This window comes from Coturnix japonica, chromosome 3 (assembly GCF_054131305.1).
Source record: "Coturnix japonica strain WE chromosome 3, WE-NBRP24, whole genome shotgun sequence".
In the NCBI taxonomy this organism is placed as follows: domain Eukaryota; kingdom Metazoa; phylum Chordata; class Aves; order Galliformes; family Phasianidae; genus Coturnix; species Coturnix japonica.
The window spans coordinates 55868963-55888664 of NC_140665.1; the positions used below are offsets into that span (position 1 = coordinate 55868963).

At 41.0% G+C, this 19702-nt stretch overlaps 1 protein-coding gene and 1 long non-coding RNA gene across 2 annotated transcripts in view; one reads left to right on the forward strand and one right to left on the reverse strand.

Annotated features, from left to right (window-relative positions):
* Positions 1–625: 625 nt before the first annotated feature.
* Positions 626–2917, reverse strand: LOC116653269 (uncharacterized). Its single transcript, XR_014944053.1, has 3 exons — positions 2811–2917; positions 1871–2042; positions 626–1006 (listed from the first exon to the last, which is right to left on the reverse strand). It is a non-coding gene; the product is annotated as an uncharacterized LOC116653269 (long non-coding RNA).
* Positions 2918–3071: 154 nt separating this feature from the next.
* The window catches only part of PTPRK (protein tyrosine phosphatase receptor type K), a 392252-nt gene continuing 375621 nt past the window's right edge, over positions 3072–19702 (forward strand). The window contains exons 1-2 of the mRNA XM_015858508.3: positions 3072–3194; positions 3410–4184. Of these exons, the coding sequence (XP_015713994.2) occupies positions 3072–3194; positions 3410–4184 (898 nt within the window). The remainder of the gene's footprint in view (positions 3195–3409; positions 4185–19702) is intronic.

Consider the following 19702-nt stretch of genomic DNA (forward strand, 5'->3'; position numbering starts at 1 on the left):
TATTTTGTCTGCTCAAAGAAAAAATAAGAAAGCATTTGGTCAATAATAGGGAATGTGCTCTTTAAAAAAACACCTCACAGGCCATTTTATCAAAACTGCAGAAATGACAAGCAAAAGAAAATGATATCCAGTCTTCGAGTAAAGAATGAAAAATTCTAACCCAGAAGGAGAGCATTGCTGAGAAAGGTGGTCAAGTGAGAACAGGAGGCTTTGGATGGGAAATGCCACACAGCTCCCTGTAATTGCAAGATCTTGTCACTAAATCTGATGATGGAGGGTTGGAGAATGTATGCAAGAGTTTCTGGCTACCAAGAGTCAAAGGACAGTTCTTGTTGCATGCCCTTTTAACACTATGAATTGCAGGTAGGCAAGTGAACATGGAGTCCTCCATGTATAAGCCATTATTTTTTTCCATCTGTGTGTACATAATACACAGCAGTGACTCCCTGGCCTTTTTAGGCCCTCCACATACCTCACTTCACATCCCAAAAGCAGCTTTGTGTCAGGAGGCTCTTCAAAGGCATCAGTAAGACAATCAGCATTGTTTCCTTCTCTCTAGTGGTGTTTTGTTATGACAAGAGTATTGGCTGCTGGAATTAGTATGCTCTAAAAAAGCCTTTGCGAGTACCAGGCAATAAAATAATATATTTCATTGAAAACTGAAGTGCATCTTACTAAGATAATTTTTTCAGAAGTGGGAATGAAACAAAGACCACGATGTGGGTATTAGTGGATAACACTGTGGAAGTCTGGATCAATACAATGCTCAGTTTCCCCAAAGACCTCCAACCTTGAAGAGACAGATTTTCAGGAGGCCTTGGTTCTTGTTAGGGCTCATCTAATAAGGAGGCAGGTTTTCACAAAGGAAGACAAAATACAGAAGGCTGGACATTTGGGTGGGAGCAGCAGGATAATGAGTGTCCTTGGATATCTGATCATTTGGGTAGAAAATTTTATTTAAATGTCCCAGTGTCGCCTCTCACTTCAGAAGAACAGTTAAGTGTTCCTGAATAGAAAGTGGAAGGAAGAAATAATTTTGCTAGTTAGGGATATGTATTTTAATATAACATATTTTACATACCATGAAAATACCACAGGAAAATACCATGCTAGATTGGAACAGGCTGCCTAGGAAAGTGGTGAAGGTCTTTCAGAAATGTGTGGATGTGGCACTGAGGGACATGGCTGATGGGCATGATGGACATGGGTCAATGGTTGGATGGGATGATCTCAGTAACCTTTTCCAACCTTAATAATTTTAAGATTATTATTGATAATTTATGGTGTTTTTTCTGTGAGATGGTACATTATGGTACACATTTGTCAGTTCACCAAACTCAGTGATGGTCTGTGTTGAAAATTATGTGATGAGCTTAGCAACACCCAAAAAGTATAATGAAAATTTTTAACAGGAAATGCAAAGAAGATACGGGCATATAGCAGAGTTTCTGAAACAAATTTACTCATTATTAGGCACTTAAATTAGAGATCATAATTGTCAAGATAAAGTCTCTGCCTTCCTTAATTTCCAAATCAGCTTTGAGTTGAAGAGAGAGGCATTTCTGTGGGGTGCCTGCATCATCTTTCTGCTGCTACATTTGGCACATACAGTGTTAGCTTGGATCATTTTTAAAAGTCATGCAAGAGATAATACAAGCATGCTTTGCTCTTAATTGAAAATGCAAACGATAGTGAAACATTTAGAGCTCTAAAAACATAAAAGATGGAAAAAAATAAACCCATTCATGTTGCAGAAGATAAAAATAATCTCTAGCCTGATATGTAAGTTAAAGTATTTGTCAGGGTGTAAAGCACATTAGAAGGATGCAAAGAATGAATTGCAGTGCGTAACATTTCAACAGAGATGTACCTGGAAGAAAAGTGGGGTCAAGTATGCACCTTGGATGAACCTCTCAAGCCTGAACTCTCCAGTCAAGGAAAGAATAGTAATCAAAATCCTCTTTGCTGTTTTTTAATAGGAATGTAAGCAATGGAAGAGGCTGAAATCCCAGGAGACTCCCACTGGTAGACACAGAAATTCTCTGGATAAAGAACAGGCAAATGTGCTTAACTGGGGCACACAACTGCAGGCCAGGGAAATGGAACAATGGCAGTGCTTCATGCCCACCCACCTCTACCACTCTTGTCACCTTCTGGGTGTGTCAACCTGCTGTGCAGGTCATTGGGGAATCACTGAATTAGTTGGATTGGACGAGATCTTAGAGCCCACCCAGTTCCAACCCTCTGCCAAGGGCAGGGCTGCCACTCACCATGTCAGGCTGCCCAAGCCTGGGCATCCAACCTGGCTTTGAGCACCTTTACGGAGGAGGCATCCACAGCCTCACCATCCTCTGAGTAAAGAATTTCTTCCTAAATATGTATTTCACTCTACTTTCCCTCACTTTGCCCAGAACTTCCCATATTACTTGCAACCACCATTTGGCCCATTCTTCCTGAAACGCTGGGCATCAGGAGGTCTGCCTCGTGCAACTTCCATCCTCTCAAAGACCAAACAAAGAGCCTGTGTTCACCGAAGCATGTAATTTGTAATTTATGGTAAGCACGCAAGTTGGGTTTTGGCCACTCCATCCAAATGAGGTACAGAGGTTTCCAGCTGCACAGGTATTTCCTTTCTCTCTCTCCCTGTCTCTCTCTCTCTCTATTATTTTTCTCATATATATATATATATATATATATATATATATATATTTTTTTTTTTTTTTTTTTTTTTCCTGAGAAAACATGAGAGTCTGTGGGGGTTTGAGGCAAACCGATCAATTGGCTGGAAAGGATTTTGAATCACAGCAAACCTTTGCTGACCCTGGGTTGAATTTCCAGTTTGCAATAAAATCCGTGCGTTTCCACTGGCTTCGGGTTCTGTTGTGAGTATTATATCGCATCTCCAATTACAAGCTGTTGCCTCAAAAAAAAAAGGAAAAAAAAAAAAAAAAAGAAAGAAAAAAAATGGTTAAAAAATTTGGAGGCAATTGTACTTTATCAAACAAAAATCTCAGCAATGGTGCTTGTATTTGTTACACCGAATGCTTTTGAGGGTCCTAAAGTCCAAAAACATGCAGACTCGTGGTGCTTTCACTGAGTGCAGCCCTCGCTGCGTGGTACATCCCAGGACTGGGGCTGCCCGGGTCTTGCTCAGGGCTCGCGGTCCTATATCCGCACGCAGATCTGGCGGAAAGGTCAGGTTTTATTACATGCAGGAATAATGGTGCAAATGGCAATACTGCTTATTACAATTTCAATTCCGATCAATGGGACTTCACCGGCACCACGAGCTTGACGAGTGTTGCCAAAGAGAAGGGAGCGAAAAAAAATATCCCGCCTCGAAGACACAGCCTGCCCGGAGCACTGCTGGAGTGCAGCGCTCACATCCCGATCCACAACGCGGTTTTAGAACCAGGAGCGCCGAGCGAAGCACACCCGGCTCTACCGGACTTTCCTTTTACAAACAGAGCCCGGGACCTCCCAGACCCGCCTCCACTGCCCCGTTCTCCCCGCACCGCCGGCTCCTGCCTTTCCCCGAAGCCGTGCCCGCCCGGGTGGCTCGCCCAGAAGCGCCGTGCCGAGCGGAGCCGAGCTGAGCCGCGCCGAGCTGCTGGGGGACACGCAGAGCCAGGCAGTGCCGAGCCGAGCCTGGCAGCGCCTCGCTGAGCCGCACCGTGCCGTGCCGTGCCGTGCCGTGCCGTGCCGAGCCGAGCCGGCGCTGCCCACACGCCTGCAGCAGGAGGCGCTGCCGGGCGCCGCTACGCCCGCGCCGGGGCCGCGGGCCGGAGTCCCACATTCCCTGTGCCAAGTGCCGGGGAGCGGGGGTTGGACGCGCGCTCGGCTCCTCCCTCCCGCCCCGCTCGCCCAGCAGCAAAGTAACTCCGGAGGACGAGAGGAGCCGGTGCTGCCGCGGTGCTGCGCCCGTCGCACCGCAGACGGCTGCCCCGGCGGGCGGGCGGCCCTGGGCGCGGGGCTTTCCCGGTCGGGAGGGCTGGGCGAGGCGAGCTCCGCCCGCCGCCGCGGGCCGGGGCAGCCCCGGCCTCTTTGGGAAACTTCTCGGCAAGTCGGCATGGGCAGGGGGGCCGGCGCCGCGGCCTCGCCGCCGCTGTTGGCGGCGCTCGCTCTGCTGCTGGCCGGAGGTTCGCCCGCTCTACCGGGAGCGGCCCGCGCCCAGCTCTCCGCAGGTGAGTGAGCGAGCGAGCGGGGCCAGGTGAGGGCGGGAGGGGGCAGCGCTCGCGGGCGGCTGCCGGACCCGGGGTGCGGGGTGCCCGGTTTGTTTCCCGTTCCCGGGCTCTACGGGTCTCGCTGCGGGCGCCTCGCGGAGTTCCCTTTCTCCTCTCCGCCTCCCGCGGCCGCCTCCCTCCCTCCTTCCCACCCTCCCAGGTGGCGTCGGTGCTCGCGGAGCGCCGCTTCCCCGCCGAAACTTTTCCCGGCGCTTCGCAGCGCCCCGAGTCGCTGCCGCCCGCTGCCCCCTTCCAAAGAAAAAGAACAAGAAAAAGAAGAGAAAAGAAGAGAGAGAAGGGGGAGGGAAGGAAGCACGCGGGGCCGGCGTGTTTTGTTTAAAGCCGCCGACGTTTCGCCCTTTTCTCCTATCCGCCGCGGGGCTTTGCGGGAGAAAAACCGCCGGGAGCGGGCGGGGGGCGCTCGGGGAGGGAGCGGCGGGGCCGTGCTCCGAACTGTGCTCTGAGCCCCTCGCCTCTACCGGTGGGTGGGTTCCTCGGTTCGTTCCGGTTGGAGCTGTGGTGCGAGCGTGGGTTTTGTTCGTGGTGCGAAGTGTGGCGGTCTGGCTGAACTACGAGCTTCGTTCTTTTTCACAGTACTTACACCGGGTGCATCAATTGGCCAAGTATCAGGAACCTGTTAATGCAGGGCATTGAATTGAAAACTTGAGCTCAAAAGGTGCCACTAATAAAAGTACTCACGCTCATTAGACTTGAAAGTGTGGTTTTTGTAAGGGCTTTTTTTTTTTTTTTAAATTTCCCCCCTCCTCCCCCCCCCCCCTTTTTGGTACTATCAATTTTTAATTGAGAAGTTTGAGATGTGTCATTGTCAATTAAGAACTGTGCTAAAGCAATAAGATAAGTGATGCTGCTGCAAGCAGATTACATCCCTCCTGCGTGGCTGCCTTGGGTGCCCGTAATTTAATGTCTGAGTATCAGAACTGTGCGGTTACGTAAGCACCTACATGAGCCTTCTGCCGGGGAAGGGACCTTCACTGTCTGTGGGACGACTGTGTTTTAGGAGCAGCTAAAATGAAAGATGCCAACTTATACAACATCTCTTCATTCAAAACGCTCTGGAATCAGAGCCGTGGTTTGCTTTACTGTAATTTGTGAGGCTAGTGTTAAATTACGTAAAGGTTTTCCTACAGGCTTCTTCACTGGCAGAAGAAGAGTGGGAAGTTCTGATAAGTTACGTGCTCTGTGATATCTTATGCTGAGATGTAGCATGTATAGCCTTTATTGGAGCTGAGAGTACAAGAAGGCAGCTTTGTACCTTGGGGTATGCATTAAGTAAGCTGAGAGGAATGCTCGGGGTTGCTCTGACCGGAGTAGGTGAAGCTTGTCAAAGAGTTGGACAATCGTATCTAGGAAACATGAGATACGGTTTTTGTGCAGCTTGTCAGCAGCTACAGACTGGTTTCTATTGGCAAGCATCAAAAATACTGATATGTTGTGCTGTCAGAGGGTTATTAATTCCAGACTAGGTCAGACTTCCTTGAAGGTTTGGAGAGGTGGCTTTGTCAGTGAGGTGTGATACTCTGACACTGACTGGATACATTCAGTGTCTTTATGTAGAGCTGTGCTCTGTTGAATGCTTGCTTATAATTATTCTTGGCTTGAAGGCTCTGGGTTTAATAATTGTGACAAAGGCCATTTTTGTTCTACGTTCTAAACAAGTCCCTGAAGCACTTTGTTTTGTGTTTTGTTACTTTACCCGTTGGTTAGACATCAGCACCCACCCCGGTATCAGTGGATGCAGGGCACAGAGGTCGGGGTTTGTGTATTTGTTCCAGTAAGGGCCCCACTGCAGCCTATGAGGATTCCTACACACAGCACACAGGAGTATCTGTTTCCCTTGTAGTGATCTCTTGTCTTTTAGCAGGAGTGATGCATCTACCTCCCACTGTCTTCCCCTGCTTTCCCACCTTAATGCAACAGCATCTGGATTTCCATGTTAGCCTGAACTTGTCTCATTTTCAGCTTCCTTTGTATTCCTACTTTCTGAATTGCAACAATTTGAAAAGGTGCTAATTTTTCATGTTAATTAATGAGGATATTAATTCTGTCTGGACCTTTCACAGGTATTTCTCTCACTGTTATTTGATTTTTATTTCCATTTTATGATGCTTTGCACCACTGTTGAATGGTGAACATCAGCCAAATCCAGAATTCCTTGTATAAATTGGTGTATTTATTCAGGGTCTGATCAAATGCCAGAGAACAAAGTTGGCCTTCAGGAGTGTGCGTGTGCCGGAGCTTGGTTAGCTGCTTTCCCTCCTAACAGATTCCATGAAAGCAAAGCAGAAGGCGAGAGGAGGAGTGGCGGCAAGTTAGGAGAAGGAACAAGATGCATCTTGTAATTTGTTGCTGTCTGAAAAATTGCACTTCTGTGCTACCTCTACCCCCCTTTGCAAGCAGTTGGAACACTGTCTTTCCCCCCGGGGTTCAAAAGGGAAATGCAGACAGCTTCCCTCTGCCCCTCACTCCCTCCAGAACCCAACTGTAATCCACAGTGTTGTGTTTTCCTGTTCTCTGTATATCGTTGCTTTACACTGCTTCTTTCCCTGACCCCTCAACTTGGGTGCGTGCCTGTCAGAATCTAGGCCAAAATGTTTTGGCAGCACACACTTTGTTGAAGTCTGGCTATTCCTTATATAGCACCTTCTTTCATCTGTGACTCCTACAGTTCGAAACAGAACAAGTTCAGCTTGTTTTCACAACTCAAAAATTTTAAGCTTATTTATTTTTTTTAATAGTATTTTTAGCAATTCGAATGTTTTCAAATTTTGGGAGAAAAAATGTTTTCAGTAATATATATATATGTGCAATATATTATATTAATATAAATATATATATATTTAAAATGGTGTCTGCTTGTCAATGCATTGCATTGGCTCCAACAGTATCTGTGAAAGTGTATGGGTTTATTTTTAATATTAAACAGAAGATCCAAGGATAGAAGTCCTAAAAAAGAGTCAGCCTACCTGGAGTTATCTAAGTGTGGTGTTTAAGACCATAAGGGTAATTAAGGATAAAAAAAGAGGTTTGTATGCTTTACAAGTTCAAGCCCTTGATTTGAGTAGTTTTTCCTCATGTTCCCTCACTGAGTACTAAAAAATGAGCAGACAAGAGTAAATGTTTCTCAATTGACCACTGTTCATCCACTGGTATTGTAAACTATTTCTCCCAAAGACAGAACGTAACTAAGTTTAGAATTTGATATTATGAAGTACATTATTTTTTGTAAGGATTTTGTGGTTTAATATATATACACAGAAACACGCATACCAAATCATAATAAGCACATCTATTTTTTATTTCTTTTTTGTATTTGTAATCGTGTAGCATAAGAAATTAAGCATGCTTTAAAATTCTTAAAATCCTTATTAAGTGGTTAAACTCAAATTAACCTTTTACTGCCAGAACAACAAAAGTCACTTCAGTCATGCTTTATTTTTGGATGTGCTACAACTTGCAAGTGATACGCAGGACACGCTCGTGCTGGTAGGCGTGTATGTGTAAAAGCCTTCTCAGTGGCTTTTTTTCCACCAAGCTGTTGAAACGTATTGACAAATTACAGACATGATGAGTGGAATTAAAGGTGATTTTCTCACTTCCGCCCCCTCCTCCCCAAATGTTTTACTTTCATTTACATGTTCATCACTCTTCCATGAGAGACCACTTGTTCACCTCTATTACAAATATAAAGTGTGTATTAATTTTTGAAGTTGGAACTTTCATGGGAAAATGGGCTTGAAAGCATCCAGAAAACACAGACTGTACAAGTCTTGCTTAGTCTATTTTGTCTGAGAAAATCATGGCAGGGCTTGATTAATTTGTGTAAACAGTAAATCTTGAACCAAGCACTGTCTTCCAAGTACTTAATATCTACATTAGGTATTAAAAAGATATAAGGGGAAAGATGCAGAAACCTATAGAGGTCAGTGTCCAGTCTCTAACAGTGGGCACTCTGAGAAGAGATATGGGCAAGGTGAGTGGCTTTGTCTGGTTGCTGTCTGTCCGCAGAGACAATGTGTTGTTATTCAGTGTCATTAAGTGGTTTCTTGCAACCATAATTTTGCCTAGTAACATCTTCAACCTGTATCACTTTGAGCATTCACATCACTTAGTGAAAAGTAATCCATATATTGTGCAGAAAAGCTACAGTCCTTTGTTTATTTTAAACACAGTAGTTTTGTTTAATATCTCACATCTCTTGTATTGAAGAAGATGGTTAATAATTGCTCCCAATTTATTTTCATGCCATGCAGGATTTTGTAGTGTTCCACTCTCTCTCAGCTATTCCTTTTCTAGTGTGAAAAGTGCAGTTATAGCTCTTTGTTTTAAACGTACTGCTCCACCTAATTTTTCATCCCTTATCAGCTTTCTGTTTCTTTTCTAGTTCTACTAAGTTCCTTACAGTATCTAAGGCACAGCTGTCCAATGGATTTATCTAGTGCTTAATAATGATTTCTGGCCTTAGTAATATCATAATCATTCCTGGCACGTGCTTTGCTTCCTTGAATATTTGTACCACTACTGGTTGTGAGCTGAGACTTTCATGAAACTATCTGGTTCACTGCTAAATAGATGAGAGCTAATGGTTTAATGATGGTCTATGAAGTGGCTATGGCAATCCCAGCAGGTGCTCTGGGAAAGGAGACAGTCTCTTTGAGGGAGAGAACTTCTAAACAAGGCTCTTGAAGGACCTCTCATGTTGTGTTTGGGAGATTTAATCTACCTAATGCTGTGGATTTTTCTCTTCCTTCTGAAATGCTTGCAGTAAAAATGAGATAAAAGTAGTCTCTCCTCTTATGTGAATGTGTTGGCCTGTATTTTGATTAAAATACAAAGATGTTGAATATCATTGTCTGGGTATTGACTGGAGTCTGTGTTGCCTGTCTATAACCTCCTTAGCTGGAAAACCTTTGGGTCATCTCATCTCTCAGGAGCTGAGTATACCACTAGGCATCAGCTCTGTTTCGCATTAGCATCTGTTTTGGGGAAATTCCTACTCTTCTTTTTGCAGCATAGCTTGCATCGACTGTGTAATAGGAAGCCTTCAGAACAATTACTTTAGCACTGATAACCAAGTGAATCAGGACAGGGCTCGTGTTTTCGTGTGCTAATAGGATGTTGGCTGTCATCATTTATTATTGTAGTGGAAAGACGCCTTTGTAGGGCTGCTTCCAGAAGTGTGCACTCAGCTGTGGAGCTTCATTTTACCATCCTCAATCCCATTAAACCAATTAAAGTTACTGCTGCCACAGAGAGGGGGGAGTTTCCATCTCTTGAATAGCTCTTGGATTTTAGTGTTGGATCTGGCCACCATACGGCCTGCACGCAAGATCCTTTAGCTTTACGTGCAAGTTCTTGGAGGAGAGGTGGGGTTAGTTACCTTTTGATGGGTGAGTTTTGCTTACTTGCAGATGTGCAGCCTCATAAATCTGATGTATGGGAGAATGAGGTGTGGTAGTGGGGTGAAGTGGAGCAAACTTACTGTGCCTTTAGTCCTATTGATTCTAGGCTGTGCCTGCTGTGTGGCACTTCATTCACCCAAGCAAGTGAAAAGAGGAGAAGAGCATAGGCTGCCATATACTCCTTCTGAAGTCCCAGGAATTAGGCTGGATGAGTGCAGCTGGGACTCTGTCTCTTTCCTTGACACACGTCTTTGAATAAACAGGGTGGAATAAGTACAAGACTTAGGGGAGATGACACCTAGATGATACCAACCTAGAATTAGAAAATGTTGTGACGCCCAGTTTGGGGTGCAGCAGGAACTGGTTTAAAGCCTGGTTCTGCAGTCTCACCTTTTTCCCCTCTGTAATCTGTCCTTCTCTTTCACTGTATGGGCTCTCTTAGTAACCTGCTGCAGAACTATAATGTGAACTGCAGAAGTTCACATTATACGCATGGATGTCAGTGGAAGAGGGGAAATAGTCATGACTTCTGCAGGCGGAGTGGAACTGTTAGAAGAGTGGTAGATGACGTCAAAAGGAACTTTGTCTAAGCTTCTTACAGAACTGCTGCAGGATCCTGCTGCACTTCATTTCGTAAATCAGAAAATCATAGAATCTCTGACTGGTTTGGGTTGGAAGGGAGCTTAAGGATCGTTTAATGCCTCCAAGGATGGAGCATCTACAACTTCTTTGGGAAACACGTTCCAGCACCTCACCATCCTCCGAATGAAGTATTTCTTCCTACTGTCTAACTTGAACCTACTTTCTGTAAGTTCAAAACTGTTATCACTTGTTCTGTCCTTAGAATTTGTGACAGAGTTCCTCCCCATCTTTCCTGTAGACTCCCTTTAATACTGGAAGTCTGCTGTAAGGTCTTCCTAGAGTTTTTTCTTCTTCAGGCTGAACAACACCAATTATATTACCTTGTGCTGCTTCCATTGACTGTAGTTGACTTTATACTCCATTGTTTAAAGCTGTGGAAAAATATTGTTTGAGGCCATCTGTAGTCTGTGCTTGTTGCATGAAAAACTGTTTTTAATCTGCTTTGGTCTTCTGGATATTAAGCTACTCAATAGCCATTAAAGTTGTGGAAGTAATCTTTCAATAATCCATTATAAACAATACTTACATTTTTAAGAAGCTTCTTTTGGTTGACTGTGTATCTTATATATTTATCTGTAAATGAGCTGCATTTGCTTGTTCAAAGATATGGTAGTCATGGTGTTAAAAGCTAAGTATCATTCAGTGAATTTGAAACAACAGAAGTTTTTATGCTTGCTTTATGTACTGGTGTATCATTTCCAATAAAGCTGGAGTTTTTATTAACAAATCTCTACATGTATTTCGCTTGGGAACCATTTATTCAATCTAATCAAATCCCTTTTGTGATCGCTGTCACAGCCAAATCTTAGACTGACAGCGCTTGCACTGTCTTATTTTAAACTGTTTAAAATATTGGGACTAATATATTACATTAATATGAAAACAATGAACTAATGAAACAGAGCTGTGGTGTTTTATCTGAAGAACTGCAAATAAAAAGTTCTGCAAAGTTTTTGATTTTGAAAGTAATTTCTGTTGTTGATACAGAAAAATGGCTGTAAAATTGGGTCTCTACAGGGGGAACATGACCTTAAAGCACTGTGTTGGTGGCCAGGAATTTGAATTGCTCTGTTTGTTGAAACATCTTTAAGATGTAACTATGTATATTCTGGAGTGTAACATGATGGCAGTTGGAACTAGATGGTCTTTAAGGTCCTTTCCAGCCCAAACCACTCTGTGATTTGTTTCTATGACCATATCACAGTGAGAACTGCTATGAGGTAATAACATGACACATAAATGATACAGTAGTCTCCAGTCAACTGAAATATGAGTTCCCTTATATTGAAACAGTAAGTGTTGGCAACTACCAGAAGGAAAGAGGGCCTCACTGAAATGACAGCCAACCATACAGCCAACAATGGGGTGACCTTGTACTGCTGTCAAGGAGAATAAGCTATAACTTGTTTTCATGCAAGGTTAAAACTTAGGACTACATAAAGATTTTTTTCTGGCATAGCTAGGTTTTGTTAATATGTTTGTGTGTGTTCTTCCCATCACTGCCTTATGGAAGGCATGCAAAACAGAAACAAAATCAACAACAAAAGAAGAGTTTTAGGTGTGGATGAAGCCCGAAGAAAAATTTCTTCTCTAATAGTCCAGAAAAAAAGAAGAAGAAAAAAAATAGTATTTCTCTAGCAACATGCATAAACATGTAAAGGCTTGCTTTAAGGCAGGAAGTACTGTGTGTTTGTGCATTGATGCGTTGGGCATTTCTTCTGTCTAAGAAAATGGTACGTATTTGGAATTGTTTGATGATTACAGTAATGTACCAAGTATGTGCTTCAGTAAGCGATTCAAGGAATTTCAAAAAAAGAACTTGAGAAATTAGTTTCTTGAGGATTGGTGCCATGAAGATTGAGTTCTGTATTCCACACTATGAATAATGTGAGGTTATTTTTGTTAGCCAGTGTGCGAAAGATTGCACCCTTCAGTTTGCCAGAATGTCATTTACTTCTGCTACCATTTATGAGAAAGATGTGATTACATACATTAATTGGGTGGCAAAAGAAGCCATTTTTCAGCTACTGTGTAAGGATCTTAATTCAACTGAGTTATGAGGCACTGCTGTATATGCTTCAAAACTGAGTTTTGATGCAATTAAATTCTCTTTTTTTCATTCTAATTATTACACACTGGTTACTATGTTTATACTGAGGTGGAGTTGTGTGCCTTCTTTTATGTATAAACACTCGTTCTGTACCAGTAAAGGTGACTGATGAATATTAACTAGAAGAAAGAAGTGATATGAGGAACAAATGTTGATGCAGTTGAAGTAAATGCTAAACAGCTCAGAATGAAAATTTGGAGTGAATAATTGACTTCTTTAAATCTGGCTTTTTTTTTTCTTTTTTTTTTTTTTTTTTTTCCCCCTGTATTTCCAAATACAACATTTATGTCTTTATTTGTGAATCCTAATCTAGAATGTGTTAGGATAGCTGTTGCTAAATAAGGCTATAAGTAATAAGGAAGACTATGTTGAAAATCTGAATCTGTTTTTATCTTAGCTGCAGCAAAAAATTGAAGGCCTGACTGAGACTTGCCCTGTAGATACTTGTTAGAAAAATACTCCAACTTGCTACTTTATTGCTTCATTGTATCTGTATCAGTTCTGGTTGCCTGCTATGCTGGGGTAAGATCAAAATGTGCCTGTGTCTTGGTTCTCCTTGTGTTACCCGCTTGCCTGTTCATTTTGTGTACAAAGGCGCTCATCAAACATGAAAACACTGAAGAAATTTAGCAGAGTTCATGGCTTCATGAAGCAAAGATAAGTTATCAGTGCTGACTGCCGTCACAGCACTTAGAATGCACAAATTGCTAAAACCTACTAATCCAAAATACCAAAGGCAGTTTTATGTTTTGTTCAACTTCTCATTCCTTTGAAGACATGCTTTTATATTTGTGGAAGAGATTTCTTCCATTCTCTCTCAGATAAGCATGCTGAAATCCAAATGTTGTGTATGCTTTAGGTAGACAATGAGTAAACAGATCAAGACACTGGTGTATTAACTTCTCTGCTTTTCATCTGATGTTTTACAGAGGAGGTAATAATGTTGGGTTAAAGAATAATAAACAACAACAACAAAATCAAAACCAGTAATCCCCTAACCTTTTCTCTACCTTCCTGGAGAAAAAAGTATTGGATTCTTCTGTTCCCACTGCTCTTCTCCTCCCCCATTTATTTATTTATTTCTGTTTAGTATCCTCGTCTTTCCTTGCTTTTTTGCTGGAAACTTGTGTCTTTTTGTGCTATAATTGAAGGGAAGTGAGATGTATGCAGTTCCTTACTGAAAAATGATTAATGAGTATAAGCATCCTTAGATTTTTCAACATGCTTGTATGTGCCCTTCCTTTTAGCTGTTTCCCTGTGTCTCCCTGTTCACGTGACAGTATATTCTTGCTTTCTGTTTTTCAGGCTTGAAAATTCCCAGTGAGAGACGTTCTTTTTTCACAACAAAAATGTCATAAAGTGCTCTTTTCAGTCTTTGCCTTATTTAATTGAAAAAAGCTACACAAATATTCTTTTTCTGAAGTCAGCTTTTACAGTCAATCCATCCTAACCTAACTTGTGAAAGTACTGAATTGCCAGCTTTTTCCACAAGCTTGCGAGCTCTTCAGCATATGAATGCTTGGTGTGTGAGGCCTTGATTAGTGCAAAGGTCTGTTTACATTAAGTTTCTTGCATTTCTAAGTCTCTGTGGGCTGGCTCTCATTTTCCTTCGTACCTCCTCTTTCAAATAAAATGACAAATTAGTAACATATCTCAACCCTCAAGCTTTAGTATCCCTGCTCCATACATACATAAATATGTAATATGTGTGCATATATAAGTGTGCAATAAGGACAGCCTGTTTCCAGGTGAGGGTGAATGCTGGATATGTAATGCTGGATTTCTATGTCAGTTGAAACAAAGCTAGGTAATGAAAGAGAATGTGATTTCCATGGTAAACACAGACTGAATGGATGGGTGTAACATGTAATCCAGTATTAAGATAATTTTTCTACTTGTGAGTCAGCTGAAACCTGGCGGTGAGAAGTTGTCAAATTGCTTTTCTTTTTCTTTTCTTTTTCTTTTTTTTTCTTTTTTTTTTTTTTAATATTAATTTAGCATTTTAAAAACAGTTCTGTCACCAGTTACTGAGTTCAGATGCTGTTTAGCTTTTGCCTTTTTTTTTTTTTTTTTAAATAAAGGTAGTTTTCATTCTTTGATACATTTTGCATGAGTAAAAGAGGTTGCATTCTTAGGCAGTGTGTTATTCTCAGAACTTTTTTCCCCTGTTTGCCTTGAAATGTTCCTTTGAAATCTGTGCGTACTGGTTTGGTGAAATACTACAGGGCAGGCTAACAGCTCTGTCTGAGTCATGTTTATACCATGAGGTGCTTCCAGGTCTGTAGTTATTTCTAGGGATGAGCAAGCTCCTCTCCCTGTATGTATCCTCTGCCTGTGCAACAGCAGTTAGCTGTCAGGCTCAGTTTATGGGTTGTTCTAAACATGCTGAATTTAGCTGTACTAAACAGCTTTTTGGGGGGATGTAGCTTGTTCCCTTTGGCTCACTTATCTGAATTTCTTTGAGTTTATGCTTTGAATATGCAACTCTTATGTTGATTTATTGGCGTTTCTGTCAACAGTTGAACAAGGAGTTGCGTGAAGTGATCAGCATTTGGGAAGGGCAACATTATATTCTCACTGAGAGAGGCTGCACAGATGTTCTTTATGAGCATCCTGAAGAGGGGAGTTAGTATACTACATTCAAATTGACAGAAACCATGTATATGAAAATCTTAAGCTTTTTTTTTCTTTTTTTTTTTTTTTCCCCTTTTTTCTTCTTTTATGGTTTATGTGATGAGGCTGTGAACCTGAAAGAGTAGAATTTGTGATTAATAATGTCACTTGCAGACCTTTAAAATACCAGAATAATCCATTGGATAGTTCTGTGTAGTGATGGTATCCAGATGCTAACTATAAACACTTCTGTCTGCTACCTTGAACACAGAAATTAAAATGGGTATTAGTTTGAGTTTTGTGAAAGCATTTTGGCCATATATCTCTTAAAATACATATTCTTCACTTGCTACCACGTGAAATAATTCTTAATCTACTACTATTATTATTATTATTACGCAGTTTTATTCTGTAATGTTAAGAGAATTAGAAAAATAAAATCTGTTTATTGGAAGTGAATGTGTGAATGAAAAAAATCCCGCACTTGGATATGGAACATTTGTATTGTTAGCTTAAGTGTGAAAACGTTAGGCAACCAGGAAATGAAGCAAATGCCAAAGAAAATGCTCAAATTTAATTAGTTTGTGTATTAGTCCCTAGAGGCTACAAGAACGAGTGAATGAAACTGGTTAATGTTTAGTTGTCTCCAAAATGAAGTCAAAATTTGATTCGCCTTTGAGGTGTGACTGCAGTGCTGATGTTTGATGCATAATGGACTTCTTAAGTTTTCGCTGAATGCTGTTCTGTTGGCACTGCATGGGTAGTGCTTGTAAAAGATATGTGGTGAAAAAATCATTTTTTACAATTTCATGGCCTGAATACCACTTTGAAAAGTGGAGAAACACATTAAAATCTTTGCTTTAAGGAGAGGTATAAATACATTACTCTTCATCAAAATGTTGTAACCAAAATAATTATTTTTAGTGGAGTTCAGCCTACAGAAGAGCAACTACTCTTCTATTTGGAGGGGAAAAATAAAGATTCCTGGGATCGCAGCTGTTTAAAAAATAGAAAATAAAAAATCTTAAGCCATGAAGATCCCAAGTCCTCTCCTGTATTCCTCTGAATTATAGCAGTGATTATGTTATGATTGAGGAAGGGGTCCTGGGCTAGTAGCGGCCTTGTAGCTCTGGTAGTAAAGTGAAAGGTCTGAAGAAGTAAGTGCAATTTTAAAAGTGGCAGTTGCGAATCTGTTGCAAAAGTCAAAGTTTTGAAGTTTCTTCAACAGTGTTATGTAGAAAGTGGACTGAGAACCAAAGGAATTCAAGTCTATGCTGCTCTCTTGTTTTTGATTCTGTAGGAATAACTCATGTTTTATCTGTAAAAGGAAAATTCCAAACCTTTCTGGTCATTCTATGTGTTGATTCTATTGCCAGGTTAAACAGAACAGAAAAACAAATAAAATGTGGTTGCATGTAGGACTATACTTTCTTACCCAAGACCTCATTTTGCAGGCTCCCAGCTGCAAGTCAGGGGCCTTTGGTAATGTTCTTGGATATCTTCCCAGTTCTTCCTTTCTTCTGGTCAGCCTTTATTTTCTTGGTGGTTTTTCAAACCCCCAAATTTCAGTATCTTTGCCCTCCAGTTCACTGTATTTAAAAGAGCTTGTCAGGGAGATATGCAGGTAAAAATGACTCCTGTTTGCTTTCTGAGTCTTTTCTGAGAATTTCTTCATCAGAGACGACTGTCCTTGTCACCGGACCATTCATGCCTTTCTTTACCATCTTTTATCATCTATTTGTTTACATTGTCACAAATACAGTAATCAAGCATCTGATTGAAGTTACATTTGTTTGTGTTTCTACTGAAGAATTAAGAAAGAAAAACAAGTGTGTGGCCTGACTGTTTAAGCAAAATGGAGCCTTTCTATATAAAAGATTACTTTGGCTATATTTAGGCCAAAGGAAGTTAAAGGAAGTTGGTATTTCCTATTTCCTTATACTTTTGAGGTTCAGAGCCTCTCTTTTAAACATTCTTTTTTTTTTTTTTTTTTTTAACAACATTATGAACATTAATATTGTAATGACCGAGTTGTACAAACTGAAAATTTCTGTCTAAAGTTTAATTAAGAAGATTTACCTGTAGCAGTGTATGAGATAAACTACAAATGATTGCATCTTCTGTGTAAATGTTTAGTAATTGATGTATGGTTCATAAATGGCTGTTGGAGGAATGTGTTTATAGCTTTTAAAATATATAAATATTCTGAGCTTCCTGGGAGTACTGTGGTTTCTTTTATATGTGATTGATCAGTTCACGGAAGACAGAGTAGTTTGTTCTCAGACACTGTTTACAGATTCTGATATGATGAAAGGCTACAACACAAGGAGATGAAGTGCAATAGGAGGAAAAGGTACTGTTAATGGAGAAATTGTAAGTTTTTGAAAACTAGCTAATGTATTTCAAAAGATAGTGGCCTAGCAGATGATCATAAGATCAGTGTACGAGAAAGTAAATGTGCAGTATATTTAAGTGGACATCAGAACTTGGATAAAAGTTGTGAACTGTGATACAACTTGGGTTCCTAAAAGTTTTGAATGGAAAACTCACAAAATGTGCACACTTGAGTAAGTGTGTGCATAAGTAACATGAGGAAGTATTACTTCTTGGAAAGGGTAGTCAGGCATTGGAATGCACTGCCCAGGGAGGTGGTGGAGTCACTGATCATGGGAGTGTTCAAGAAACGTCTGGATGTTGTGTTGAGGAATATGATTTAGCCGGGAAGAATTGGGAATGGTTGGACTAGATGATCTTCTAGGTCTTTTCCAACCTTGATAATTCTGTGAAGTGGGTAAATTCCTTTTTTTTTTAAATATAAGCTTTTAACTTGATTGCCTGTGAATGGAAACATTTTTGAAAATGTTTTCCAGAGGCAGAACAAGGTTGCTTGGGTAGGGTTGTTTGCAGTGCATTTTTGCTCTTGAGCCTTTACAAACTGCAACGGAAAGAAGACAGAAGGATCTGGGCAGTTTTATCTGTGACAGAATTTGTCAGGGCAGTTTTGTTTTGATGCTTCTTAAAAAGATGGGCTGGATCCACCCTGGCTAGTAATTGGGTGCAGTTGATACTGGTTGTGAAGCTGACAATGCTGGGAGACAGGAGGACCTCAGAATCATTGAGTGTGCAACTTATTTCAGATTAGATAGTCTTTTCCTATGGGCAAAATACTGGATGTATATATACTGCTTTGTACTGGAAGTTTTGCAGGGGCAAAAATGTTGTGTTCCTAGTGTCCTCGTGGTGTATAGTTTATTAACTCCAACTGACCTTCCCCATGAAGTGTCAGGATTTCAGAAGCAGAGTCTTTGTCTTGCCCTTTTTTGAATGAATGGGTCTTGTTTATGTGTGCAAGAACTGCTTTGAGAAACTGATGCTTTGCGAATGAAGGCAGTTCATTTTTCCTGCTGTTTTCATTTGGATGGCTAACATAGTTGTAGCTTGTTAACATTGATTAGGTAGGACATTAGGAGGACTTTCTGTGAGAGAGTATATAAAAATCAGTGGGACAAAAAAAAAAAAAAATTGGAGAGGGTCTTGCTCTTAAAGAGCAGTAGCATTTCTGAATTAACATCTCTTGCCTTTTTTACAACCATGCATCCGTATATATTTTGAATTTAACCATTTGGCTATTGGATTTTTCAAGTGGTGATGAAAGGAGAGTTAGTGATGCATATGCATTAATTGGGTAAAGTAGAAATGCTGATGTGTTCAAGGCTGAGGAGGAAACCTTGCAGGGAAAATTGGAAGCTCATTTAGATAATGAAATTAAATACTCGTGCAGTGCTCTGTATTCAGTGGGAAAAGTGAAGAAATACAGTCTTAAAATGTTTGAGGCCAGACATAACGCAGCCTTCAGATCTCTGGTTCTGTTTTTCTCCCTTGAGATTCTGCTGTCCCTTATGAGACTAGTATTTGAGAGGCCTGAAGTCCTTTGGTCTCACACTGGCTACGTGAGGAATGCTTGTACTGCAGCCCTTGTTTTGCAGAAATAGGACTATGTGCCCAGAGACTTTACTGTTGACAAGAAAGTGCATGACAAGGCATTATATTTCCATTTTGTGTGTTCTGACTTCTGGTCTGTTACCTGACTGTGTGGCTATCCTGTCCTGAAACAGGTGAGTGAAAATTTGTATGAGGAGAACTGCACAAAATTAAGCCTTGATGAGAAAATTAATCCCTAATACAGTAAGCATTAGCAGTATGTCTGCAAATAGGTGTTACTGCCATCAACACAGTCTGTACTGCAAGAATTTTGAGGGAAATGATGATAGCTGAAAGGGACAGAATCAATAGTTTTCCTGTGAAAATCTTTGTGAAGAAGTGGAGGAGGGAGAGGGACTTGTTAAGAAGAGTGAAGTAGAATATATTAAACTTGAAAGAGGAATATAAATTACAGGAAATTAGAATGAAAATAAGAATTGACCGGAAGAGAGGGAGCTGTGCGCTAGGGCCAGCTGAGATGTCTGCCCCTATAGAGATTAATATCTCACTATGCATGAAGACTCTGATCTGGAAATGAGATTAAAACAAGAATTGACCAGAACTGGGAGATGAACCATTGCACCTTCACGGAGGTGTCCTCCCCCATGGAGATTAATATCACACAGAATGAGGAAAATCTGATTTGGAAAGAAGATGAACAGGCATTCTCCATACAGAGGGGGTGATCTTATACTACATGCATAGTAAATAGC